General features: G+C 35.5%; 1 protein-coding gene across 1 annotated transcript in view; it reads left to right on the plus strand.

The window, feature by feature from the left end:
* Positions 1-14,074, plus strand: part of Sdc (Syndecan) — a 236,076-nt gene that overhangs the window by 215,185 nt on the left and 6,817 nt on the right. Inside the window, exons 2-4 of the mRNA XM_033335392.2 lie at positions 10,865-11,048; positions 12,309-12,412; positions 13,111-13,279. Coding sequence (XP_033191283.1) covers positions 10,865-11,048; positions 12,309-12,412; positions 13,111-13,279 — 457 coding nt within the window. The remainder of the gene's footprint in view (positions 1-10,864; positions 11,049-12,308; positions 12,413-13,110; positions 13,280-14,074) is intronic.

A 14,074-nucleotide genomic window follows, 5' to 3' on the forward strand; every position in this document is an offset into this window, starting at 1 on the left:
GCAATATTTAACAAAAGAATTCTCCATTACCGACTTTGTCATTTTTACAACATTTCCAATAAATCGCCAATCTTTAGAAAGATAATTCTCTACCATCAAATCCACCTGAATATTCCATAAATCTTCAACTTCAACGGAAAATAGCTTTTCACCCTCAACTGCACCCCAATTTCTCAAGAAGAATCCTCATTTCCAGTTCTCGAAAAACAATTATTCTTCACGCTCTGTTCCCCTGGTATTTCTCGCGTCAGTCGCTATCAAATCAAGATCAGCTACTGTTCCTTATCTCGACTAACACTTCGCCACCGAATTGCCATTCCAGTCCCATCCAACCGTCCATTACTGAAGATTAAAACATGTCAGCTTCAAACTACTGTTATCCTTTTTTGTCCTCGGGCAAAGCGTCGCAGCCAGCCGGTCTGTTGCATTGTAACAGCGGTATAATTATCGCGATAATTGCCGAGACACGCGGTGTGTCCGCGCTTTATGCGTTTCGACGCATCTCCAGAAGCTCGTTAGCAAAGTGGACCGCGATTGCGGGAGTCTGGTCTGACGCGTTTCACGCGGTCTGTTTGCTTTTTTCCCTCTTACGCTACGCGTTTCTTTTTCCTTCCTGCCAACTATTACACCTTTCCATTCCCTGTCCCCTTTTTCTCTTCTTCTTTTTCCTCTTCGTGTTTTCCTTTTTTTTTACAACGCAGTCTCTTCTGCGGCTCCTACGGCATTCGACGCGGATTTTCTGGATTCCCCCGGGCTTTCGTTTGCTCCTTGCTCTCCTAACTTCTCTTCCTGGCTCTTCTCTTTGTTCATTCACGCATCCATGGTATTCCTGCGCGTCGAAAAGCGCCACACCTCTTCTCTTTGCCCGGGACACAATAGGAGCAAGTTTATAGCGTGCTTCTGGAATTGTTTTGTTATATTTTCCTGAGGATATCTGTACGCAGAAAGTACGCGAGAATAATGGTCTCTTAAGCGACCGGCAAAATTAATCGAGTGGTTTAGAATCGACCGATTAGAATAAAATTTGCACAAGAAAAGTTTAAGTGGATGTTTCTGTGAATCGTAATGAAAATTAGTTTTGATAGCGTTTAATATATTTTGTAATATTAAAATTCCTCTTCTTCTTTTTTGTTAGAATTATTTCTTCTTCTTCACAGTTATTGAGATATTGAAATTCGTCTTCTTCGTTGTCACAGAACAATTATTTCTTCTCTTTAAAAATATTACGTCCAATGTATGTATTATAAAAATTCAAGTCGTTTTAGAATTCTTTTTCTTAATAGTAAATACAGATACTTTACTTCTTTTAAAATAACCAATAAATTGTAATTAATAGTAGATATTTATTTTATTTCAGAGCTGAAACTTCCTCGTTTCTAAAATTTATATTCAACTTATCACAAAGTATCGTGTATTAACATTTTCTATCTCTAACAATAAAATGATCTTTCTGTCCTTCCTCTATTATATAAAGTTCCATCTGGGTTTGTTCTCCCCTTAATTTCTTCTTCCACCCGTTACACCCAATCTTTCGACTTCGCAGCCCCTTTCCTTAATCTCCAGAGTGCAGCTGGATTTTTCCAAGCAGCAGTCGCTTCCTGTCTCCGCAGTTTCCTCCTTTTAAAGTTCACAGTCTCGGCAAGTGTTCAGAGCCAGCTGATTTTTCTTGATTTTTCCATTTCCTGGAGGATTTCGGTTTCCCTAGACTTCTTCTTCACTCCGTTTACTTCTGTCGCCGTCTTTTATTATCTTTTATCGTCTTGTTTTCCTTTCTTTTATATATTTTCTTTATTCAAGGATACCTATCCCGCGGTTTCACAATGTCTCCGGTGATATTTTCGTTTGTTTTGTCCCGTTGAAAATTTTCATCTCGCCTTCTCCGCGACCAATTTCCTTCTTCTTGCGTGTAGATATCTTAATCCTCACTCAGTTTCCGACTCAGCTCCTCGACATTTCGATCTCGAATATCTAGCGTGTCTCAGCGGTTCGTGAAGGTCATATGAACGCTGAAATTACCAGATAAATCAGCAAGTACCCTTGGAACGTTGTACACAGTTGCAAATCCTTTAGCGGAGCTCCTAGTATTATGCTCCTATCAAATTATCAATGGTTCTTTAAAAAATGTTAAAAACCGATCATACAAAATTTATTAAAATTTCATCATTGCAATTTAATAAACGTTCTATCGTTAATATCGATAACGAAGGGTTACGGTACTTATAACGATCATAAAAGTAACCAACAATAAAGATAAAGAGTAGGTATGCGTATTTGATCATTTGTTAATCTTTTATCATTAAGATATGTATGTAAATGTGCATTATATGCATACTATAAAATAGAGATCCTTTACATACGTATAGAAAAAATGTACATATCAATAAAATAAACAATATATGCCTTTATAACGAATATACATGTACATATGTAGATTGAATGTACCATACACCAAATTATACTTGTCTTTTATTGACAAGCTTTATAATGTGCCTGCATAAAAATATTTCCAGGTAGACTGCATAAATCTAACTTTGCATGATTTTTAATATTCCATTTCCTCACATCGTTTAAAAATTAATTCAATTTAACAATTTCTTTAAATACCAGTAAACAATAACCCAACTTATTCTTTATAACTATATATACTAATTAAATATTTAAAAAGAATAAATCCTCTAATTCATACTTTTTTCATTAAAAATATCAAACTAGCCTCTCATTAAATAAAAGATTGATGTTTGAACAGCATCGTACAGATATTACATATTATATCGTATCTCTATGCTATGCAATATATCTCTTTCTCTACTGCGAATTCGATTTCTAATTCTCATTGTTAGAGCGCATCCTTTTTCACACCGCAGTTGATGACCCCTATATCGATCTCCGTTCCGTCATCCATCTATCTCTGTCGACCGGCTCTTTGTCGACGACAACCCCTGATCTTTCTTCCCTCTTGCCCCTTTTCATTTATACTTGAATTATTTCTGCGGCGTCCTTTGATGCCAGCCGGACGTCCAGTGACAAAGGTTGCCTAGCCATGTTCGATTTTCACGGACAGGATTCGCGAAAAAAGAGCGACGGTTTTCACGATCTGTCAACAGAACATAGCTTTTCGCCGTCAAAATATTCCGCGGTCATGTCAAGTACAAATCCCTCTAATTACGATGTGAAATTTAATCGAGCATCGCGGTTCCTTGGATATTTCTCGAATTCCTAACCTGAAAAGATGCGTAACGAGAATGATTAATTATTTGCTATTGTTTCTGCAAAAGATATATTTTTAGAAGTATGCCATAAAATTTAGCTCATCCTATGCTCAATTAGCTAAAAAGTATAACCGGAAGAGCAAAATTAGAAAGGAAAGTTTAATATTTAGATTGCAAAATTAGGTTTCACAAACAAATTACATAAAAAATTATACGTGTTGGAGATTTACAGGGGATATTACTAGAAAATCTAATCGGTACCAATTGTTTCTCGTCGTAAATATAACACTGATCGAGAACATATCTAACCCTAAAATGATATTATGAGGTTGCTAGCTACGAAACGTTATGCTTTTTTTAACAGAAATGATTTTTACAATAGAATATCGATCGTTTTATTTACTTTCTTAATCTACGTCCTAGTTTATGAAATATAACAGAGAAACAAGAATTTGATGTGCGTTTCTCTTATATTTATAAGTTTTGAAATTGTCTAAGATTAACACATATATAAATATAATATCCACATAGACATATACATATGCTACATTTGTATCTATAGTATGTATAACGTAATATGTGTGTAATGTATATAATTCGTTGTTTGTACGAAAGTAGTTAAATGACAATCTGCAAAAGATGACAAAAATTCCACTAATATCATTCATACCTTTTGTTACTAACCTCGTTATTCTTGCTGACTGTTATTTACCATTACAAACAAATCCATTATTCACATCCGGTGTATTCGCGTACATGAAAGCAAGTCTAATAAGTTACACAGTAGTAGGAACTCGACGAATCGTTAAACGTTGTGATTCCCGATTCAAAGCAGCTCCGAAATTAACCAACACGAAATTGTATTTCATGCTGAACTAGCTAATTCCGTGGAATGGAAATGATGGCGTCTTTATCCTCGGTTACAACCAATAGGGGTGGGGGCGGTAGTGTCGATGGTCGTGTGTTGTGCACTTGACACCTTACTTTACCGACATGTCGAGGCGCGAAACGATAATCTATGTGGTTGTTTCGCGCGTTTCCACCGATTTGTTCAACCGGAAACTGTATTCGGAATTGGGAAAGTGAAACCCGATAGAAAAAGCAGCAAACAAATTCCACACCTCTCGTTATCGTCAGCTGTTAATTGAATCGACTGGTTCAGTCGAGCGATTTTAATGTCATGGAGAAACAATGAACCGCGTGTTAAGTGTTCCTATGAAAGCGACACGACTACGAATAAAAGCCAACGATGGATAACGAACGCAATTACATCTTGATGAAATAAAAAAATTCTGACACCATCGTAAATTCTGATTGATATTTGCTTTAGTTGAAATATATAGTAATAGTAGTTTTGTATTTATTAAAAAGGATATTAGAATTTCTGTTTGAGTTTCATGGAAATGAGATTTTAAGAGCAGCTTTATCCTGATACAAGCACACATGTAATATACATACATACTTACAAAGATTCAATCGGAAGAAAGTAAATCGACTTCTTTCATTGCTGAAGGGATAGAATTTACCATGCATAGGAATATTTTGAAGGAAGTTACTGGTTGATGTATGTACATACTTTGTCCGTTTACGAATATTTCTGAACGAAATAAAAATTGAAAATCTAAAAGACAAAATAGAAGAAAACAGTGACTTTAAAGCTTCAAACGCAGCATATTCTTACAAACATATCAAGCGAGACAAAAAGGACAGTTATAGAACTCATGGAAGAGACGACAACGCCAAGCACAACTTACCGCCAAATTTTCCGGTGATACGATTCAGACACAATCTATCAAGCGTAAAACAAAATTCGAAAGCAAGCTACCACTTCGAACTACAGCCTCTTCCTTTCTTCTTTCATGCGAACGCACTTATTTTCTCATTTACCCAGGTACACTTTGTCTTCCACTCTCCTTCTCGAAGTATGTATTTGCTCTGTTACGCACCTAATGAACCGTTTCTGCTCCCTTTGCCGGAGATTCGATCTCTCTCGTACCAGAACCGAACGAAATCTAATCGGTTGAAATTTCGTCCAGGAAGTTCGGCTGGAGAAGCACGCCAGACACTCCTCTGCAAGTACGAACAAGTCTTCTGCTTTCCCTGAGTAAACCAACTTCATCGGCAATCGCCCAGTTTAAATATTCTCTTGTTGCAGAAATTCCATGGTTATCAATATTTGAATCTTATTGTTACATTTTAAAAAGACACTGTGGCGTTTCATCAATGTTTTTAACATTATGAGGCTAATCTAAAATGAAATATAAATATGAAATATATTTGTGATCTCTGTAAAGCCTGTACTAAATATTTTGTAATTTCTATTTTCTTAGTTTCTATCTTTTTTCTCACTTTCTGTCTTTGTAATTTCTTTCTTCTACAATCGAGGATAAAAATATGTGAACAGGTACTAGTAGTGGAAATAAGTATGAATGAGGTTTAGTCGAGTCAATACTAGTGTTATATACCAAAGTATACTTCTACTATGTGTTCACTTATTTTTGTCCCCGACTGTATAACTTCAGACATGTTTCAAAATTTCCCAATATAATAATGACAAACAAACGTTATTACAGTGCTAATGAAACTTTACAATATTCATAAAAGGTGTCTCAATTAACGATCGAATATTTTAAGATTAGAAAGAACGCGTTTGCAATTATCCTCACCGTATTCATGCTTTGCGCATAAAGCCCGCGTGTTTTGCTTTCGACACATCGATTATTGGGAAATAATGGTCGCAATTTGAGTTTCCATTCACCTACAGCTGTTGACTGACTTGATCGACCAGCAATTTTTTTGTGCTCGAACAATAATTGATTTTGCTTCCACTTCGAAAAATTGAAGATGGAGGTTATGTTTTTCGTATATATTCGATTACTTGGTCCCCCTCACTCCTACCAACGCAGGAATTGCATAGTTGTAGGATGTTTGATTTATTTCGTTGTACGGTATCTGTCTCGCCGGAAATTCATCGCCTTGTCGTCTTTCAAACATCCGGTGTTATCTTCTCCGTATGTAAACTATGTAAAACAAAGCAGACGTGAGAGCGTGACTGACGCCGAGCAATGTATATATACTACTATATACGAACGGATCTCTAAGGAAACTGCACATGACGAGTTAAGATCCACGAATGCGGATTCAATATGAAAGATTCCGATTTTATTCAAATACGCGGTACTGGCTGTGGGAGCGCGACACATGTAGATACGTAGAGTACGTGTAGTTGCGCGCTCTGACCGAACAGGTGGATTTCAATATCCTACAGTCCTACAACGAACGAATATCGAACGGATCACCTTATCGTGCGACTTACCGTATATCTCGAACTCTATCATGTATCGACTTTGAGAATCCTTCAGCGTCTGAGTCTGCACAAAGAGATAGAAAGGAGGTAAAAAATAAAAATGCATTAACGGTTGGAAATAAAATATAATATAGAAGATATAGAGTATATTCTTAGTATATTCCAAATGATTGATTCTTTAAACAATTTCGTACTCATAATTAAGTATGAACTAGAGTAGAGTCAGGTTAATTGATCACGTTATCAAGTTATCAAGAAAGGTTTTAGGAAATTTCTAATATCTTCCTTGTGTATTACTTCTCAAGTGAGATACAAGTATCTGACAAATTTGTTTGGTTTATGTAATATCCGACGCCAAAGAGTCGCTTTACCAAATTACTTCCAAAAACCGAAGGGGTTAGCAAGGGCCAGTTAAGATGGCACTACCGTATTGACCATCAGGCGGGGTAAAAAATTCGAATAAAAGTAGGGTATCTGGTGGTACGGTCCTGGCCAGGTCCTCCCGTTTTATACGTGTAAAGGAGCTACATAGCGTAGCCCGGAGCAGTGCCGCCTACAGGCCCGAGCCCGTACTACGTCAGTGCAGTCACCACTTGCCTCAAAAGCGTATCGTGTCTTATCTACCAAAAACTGCTCGATTCCCAACGTTAAATTCGAGGACACTCGTCATCACCTCCATCTACAGTCTTGTAAGTAACCTTGTAGTCCTTTGTTGATTCCGACTAAGGTCGGTCCTCATCAAAACTTATTAATTACGTTTGCCGCGAAAATCGCGTAAAAAAAAGGCGGGACAAGTGGATCTCGAGAGCCTTGACCTTAGCCTTTAGTCATTTGCATGCAAACGTAGCCGCATTGTTCGCTTTTCCAGCCGCGACAATAAGATAAACGAGGGGAAAAAATAAAGGAAATAGAAAGTAAAAAAAAACGCGTAATGCGGTAGAATGCGCGAAAGAGGTCGATAACATCGCGCGCCCGCGCAATTCTTGCGTTTCTTCCGCAGACAGCGGGCGAAAAAAGTGGAAGAGAAAGCGGATTTGTGCGTGAGGCCAGACTACGTGAAATATCGCCAGCGAAACACACCGAAAATCAACCGTGTCCCCCAGAAACAGGCTAAACCGAACGGTTACGTATAATTGTTTTGACGTGGTGAGTAGCTGGCCCAGGTCGAGGAAGAATTTCGTGTTATCGATCAGCTGCGAGGGACACGCTCGCCGATGTATCCGTACGCACAATCGCCTGCACCCGGTGCATCGGTCGCGGACGTTGCTCTTGCAACTTTGTGCAACCCTAACAATAAGTGCCGATACTTGGTGATACTGTGATTGATATAATGGTAGACAAATATTTCGATTGGTTGGTTTCAGATTCTGTAAAATAATCTCAGGTTAGTGTATGAAAATTGTGACCCAAGGTTATACTAGAAAATTCTTTCAGTAGATTCTACCGTCATAACGCCCTCTTACATATTTGAATTTAATGTTATTAAATGCTGAAGTGGAATATTAATGAAATTTTACAAGCTACTAGTTAGAAGTTACCAATACTACTAAATTCACTTGTATAATATCTAATAATAACAAATGGTAGTAAAAGAAACAAATAAAATTTTACAAGTAATTTTTACAAATTACAAGCTACATATTCTATTTAATGTAAAAGTATAAAATCGTCTATGACTTGCACATCGTAATTTCAAAATTCATTAATATTGTTAATTAGTGAATTATTATATAAGAGAGCAGTTTGATCCATTCGCTGGATTGTCGCTTTAAAATCGTACCTATGCATGAAATCAGTCATGAAAAGGACTAATATATTTCGTTATCGATTTTAATTTTATAATATTCATATAGTAATCCCGGGTATTTCTGCATTACGAATGCTCGATTTAATTCTATGTAATATAGAATAATTCAAAATTTAATAAAGTAGTGATCGTTCGAAAGTAAAGTTAAGATCAATATCTTTAAAATGATTACATATTATACGTATCCACCTAATAATCTTTTTAATGTTCACATTCTCAAGCAGCATATAATTTTGTTTATAACAGTTTCTCTTTTTCATCATTTATTTTGCTTACCTTCCGCCGTCAAAACAGTCTGCACGATTATTACACACTTCGGAATTAAATCTTCGAGGAATTTCATGTTTCCCCTTCTTTCAGTCAACGCTACCAGGTCGGTATGTCACAACTGTGGCGAAATCCACGATATTTTCAGTTGAGAAAGTAAAAAGGTGGTCGCTATAAAATTGAAATTATCCGCAAACACTGAAACCGAAAGTTTTTATACTTTGTATCATTGCACAATTTCGCTCTCTGTTATCTACTATTTACATAATCGTACAATTGTATAATCTCTTAACGTTCAAATATGCTTTCTACGATAAGTGAGATATAAATATTTATTTTAGAAAATAATGAAAGGTAATAGAAAAAAATAAGAAAGTAATAGAAGCTAATATAGATTATATCATCGATCAAATAATTGTCAATTTCTATAATAACAAAATTGTCGATTGTAATAAAATAAAAACGAATTAAAATGACCAATAAACGAATAACTTTTCGATCGGAAATCTATTGTACGATCGAATACATGTTATAATACTCCGCTGCATTCAACAAATGCTCTTTTCAGTAGCTGAACGGCCGGTCTATGTAAACACGGACGTACCAGATGGCTGCTTCGCAGCGGCTGTGATTAGTTTCTTTTAGTAACGTTCGAAATTTCGGAATTCGAGAGTTTGGTTGAATGCTCGTTCCTATTTGATTGTACAACGTGTATGTAAACGTTGCATTCTGTATGCACACTTGTGTTTCTCTTTCAATCGATTGTTCCCCGCTGTGTCACTGTTTCCAAGAGATACAACGATTCAGTGCACTATTTTGATTACTTAGAAAGGAAAGAGGAGAAAAAGCTCATCGATAATGATCGAAGACCACACGAAAAAGGTATAAGTCCATTTTTGTTGATTTTGTTACTTTTACACCACTTGGTACCTGGAAAGGGATATTTTAATACGAAATTGTCGAGGAAGAGGATAGTCTGATAAAAATTCGAAGAAGTCTTTTAAAAATGGGTGCTAAAGCCACAATGTGTTTTATTATTTATCTATTATCTTATTATTTTGAGATAAATAAGAACATATAATTCATTTGTATTATTAGCTAGGAGACAATGGTAGAATATAAAAATTTATCATGTAATTTCTTATTGTGTGAATTAATTTCAGTTCGTTGAAAAAATATTTGTTTGAAATGAATAGATGGAAGACACATCGCTAATCGATCAGGGTACAATCACGATAATCGCATCATTTATTATTCTGGACTTTATTGCACGTCACTGTAGCATTCCACTAACGTTGAGTAACCGGAAACCACCGCTTGAAGTTTCCTTGACGTGTTCCGCAGGCTTACTGTTATTAATCATTGCGTTCAGTAATGTTTTATTTTATATCGATCTTATTATACCCCATTGTCACCATATTATTACAATTCTAACTTGCCTTAGTTGTGGTAAAGTGTTTCATTGTTAACTCAATGTGGATGGTACTATGGGTGAATTTTCACACTCACTGTCAGATTATAATTATTTCTTCTTAATTAGAAATAAAATAAAAGCTACATTTCCTTCAAAACGCTCACTTATTCGTAGACAAATATAAAATACAGGAAAATACAGAAAAAAGATACTTATGGAATGGTACGTTATAAAGATAATATGAGACTTCGTATCATAGTTTTCAATTTGTAGTTCTTTCACTCATGGTACCAATTAGGGTTTAATGTGAAAAAATCATTAAAATAGAAAAATATCCGATGGAATAATTTTAAGTGGCTCTTGTTTAACTCGCTGTAAGGCCGTGTTATACAAATGGTTGAAGCATGGGATACGAAAATGGCATGTTCCTTTTTGTACCTTTTTCTTGTTAGACACGATGTTCTACGTTAAAGAGCCACATAAAGAACAAAATCGGGTTTTCACGACATCGGCGTTGCGTAGGGTAACTCGATAGCAGAACAGACGAGCTTGTCTACAGGAATGGATTCTATTTGGGGGCACAAAGAGTGTCGTCCAAGTATAAAAAGGGTCCAGGAAAGAGACTAAACGAACCTGTCCATATGGTTTCGTTATAGAACACAGATCCCCTGTGTTTTTCTCCTTTTCACTTTCTTCGTGATCCTTTAATCTTCTGCCTATACAAGAAATTTATGTACTTTTAAAATATTGTTTCACACTAGAGGCATATTAAATAAAATAAGATTGTTCTAAGTTCTTTCTATAATTATCAGGAAGATACTTAAATAGAAGAGTAAAAAATTTTGTTCTTTTTATTGCAGAAGGATCAAAACGAAAAAGAGAGGACAGCGGGAGGAAGTTCGACGTACAACACGTCGGACGACATCTATTTGGACGACCAGGAGTTTTTAGAGGGATCTGGTCGAGGAGGCAGCGAAGGTCGCGATACTGAAGCATCCGGAAGTGGCCTTGGACCGGACGACGAGGACGGCGACGACGATCACGGTGAATATATTTTTTATTTATTTATTTCTTACTTTGTCAATGGACTGTGAACATTTACGCAAATTTATAATTTTATTAATACAACTAAAAGAATAAGACCTAAAGAGAAATTTGTTCCATTCATTAAACATTATACTTTGGATATTTCCTATTTACATGTAATATATTTTATAATATGCATTCTATATATTTGAATCTTTTAATTTTCCATAGACGCATAAAAATCTGTAGTCTATTTATTAGTTCTCGTCCTTCAGGATATAACAAGACAACAAAAATGTAGATATTTTGTAGCTATCAAAGTTTCATTGAAAAAAGTGTGATACTAATCATTAACTTCGGTGTTATAGGAAGTGCAATCACTCCAATAGAATTGTTCTAATAGAATTGTCACTCCGAGAAATATGGAGAAGTAGAACAATTATTTTTTAATTCTTCCGTACAAAAGTTCCGAGAAATTCGATATCGATAAACTTCACATCAGACTAGGACGTAATTACCTTTCATTGTGAGTATTTCAGTTTAGAGACAAATAAAAAAAAAAAAAAAAAGGATATTGGAGTATTTGGGCTGCGAAACAATCGAGCATCATCCCGGCTTTTTTCAAAAAGCTACTCATCCGTGCGAATTCCATCGACGATCGAAAAGCACCACCCAGAGATCGACGGCACCGAAGAGTTCACGTCCTTCTATTTTGCTGAAAATTTTTCAATAAAAGCGTGGCTCGCGGAATGCATTGTATGCGGCACACCAACGGTGCGCGTCACGCGATTCCCAGAAACGTTTCCTCTTTTTTGTCTCCATTTTTCAAAATTGCCAAGCTGGAAACGCTTCACGTTTTATCGTTTTCCCATTCAAATCCCTCGATCGTTCCAATGATCATCTTTGACCATCAAAAGTACTGGGAAAAAGTGACGCACAATTTTTTTATTACTCACATATTTGGTATTCCTTTTGCCATTGTTACGTTTAGAATGCGGATTTTTATGCAAACTTATATTTTTCTTAAAGAAATTAAAGATATTTACTTCGCTCACTGAGTGCAAATACTTTAGATATTTTACATATTTTTGCATTTATATATTTTGATAAATAAATAAAGGCAAAAATGCATGAACATCCACAGTATAATTGAATGCGATTGTAATTTCTTGCTCTTGTTTTTTATTTAATTGGCGAGATAATTGCTTATAGTCTTTTATTTAGAATATTTAACGGTAATATAAGGAGCGAATTACTGTTTCCTCTTTTCTCTTACAGATTTTAATACCAACAACAGGATAGAACCGCCTCTTCAAAGGCCGGTAGACCAACCAAAAGTACCATACTCCGTCAACGAACCAAGTGTTAAAACTAAGGAACAGGTGAATATGGCTGAAGTTTTTATGATTAATTACAAACTCCTATCAAGGTGTCTTTGTAAGATTAAAAATCTTCTAATTTATTATTATAGTTCCTAAACTATTACATCGCCCACCTTTCTAAACTTATCAAATTTATCATATTACAAATGGAAATTTCATACACTATCAAAAAATAAAATACAAAGTAATTAATCAAAACAGTTATCATCATGCGAAAATGTGTATTTTAATCTACTGCGATTCTTTGATTTTTATATTTCAATTTCACCCTTGTTTTAATGAATAAGAGAACTTTTAATATCTCAAAGGAGAGTTTAGCATAAAATGCAAACAAGAAATTAATAACGATTCTATATCATTTTTTTTTTTTTTTTACAATTGAAAAGATCTGTTGACAATAGAGAAACGAAACATAGTGAAAATGACTCGAAGAACGTAGCAGGTTTAAGTGTTATTTTGTTATAATTAGTGTAATGAAATACTATCCGACACTTTCGGTTCACTATAACCCACACTGTCATTCATTGATCCTTTTAACAATGAAAAGATACACCTTCTCTCCCCCAATTTTACGCAAAGGGAAAGCCCACCGAGACGCGTGGACGTTAAGGCGGGTTATTAGATTTGTTCGAAAACACACGTCCTAGCGAGCCTGCGAATTAAATGGATTAAACTGATTAAGCGGTGTACCATTGCAGACGATCATCGAGCCCGTAAACCGACCCGACAACGAGGTCGATGTAATCGAGCCCTTAGATGTCGAGGACGACTCGGAAAGCACCGACGACCACCACGACGTATACATCATGAACCCGAAACACGAGGACCGTGCCAGCTCTTTCTTTGCTCAGCCAGGTGTGCTGGCAGGTAAGTCTATCTTTCTCATGCTCTTGTAACTGGTTTTACAATTGTAAGCAGCCAAGAATGAAATATATAAGCGTACATTATTCGTGGTTAAGAACTTGAGAGATTGTTTTAATGTCAGCTTTTTAACTACTTTTTAGTTTGTAATTGAATAACTGTATAAATTTAAATAAGAGACTAAGAACTTTTAAATACATTATTGTAATATTATAAATTATATCAAATCTTATATTATATTAATATTAATTAGCTATTAGATTACTTTTCTCCATAATTTTTAATTACATAAAGTAGCGAGAATTTTAGTTTATAACTACTGGACTAAAAATTATGTTTAAATTTGAATTAAAGCTTCTTTCAAATCTTCCAATTTTGGAATATTTCACTTGGAAGTTCCATATTTTTCCCAAATAATGAGTACAGAAATGCATGCAGTATCGCTAGCATTATGTATCCAGAACTTTTCATTCTCAAATTTTTGCTGTACGCAAGTGAAATAATTAAATATACCATTGTACGATTAATCGTGATAGAATTCGCTAAACACAGTCGCTTTGAAAATCAGAATCCGGGTTTACGGAACCGAAACTACGCGAGAGGATCGCATTATTTATTAACGCGTTGCCTCAATATTAAATTCGAAGTATAAGGGCAATACGCGGATCAACATTCCATGGAAACGGTATTTATTCAGGAGAACTCGGTAATTCCGACGAAATTCTGGGTTAAGTTAACTTATCAGCAGCTACGCATAATAAATGCCCTACATAATTAACATCCTGAATGGTTTAACGTCGC

The sequence above is a fragment of the Bombus vancouverensis genome, chromosome 15, assembly GCF_051014615.1.
Source record: "Bombus vancouverensis nearcticus chromosome 15, iyBomVanc1_principal, whole genome shotgun sequence".
Lineage (NCBI taxonomy): Eukaryota > Metazoa > Arthropoda > Insecta > Hymenoptera > Apidae > Bombus > Bombus vancouverensis.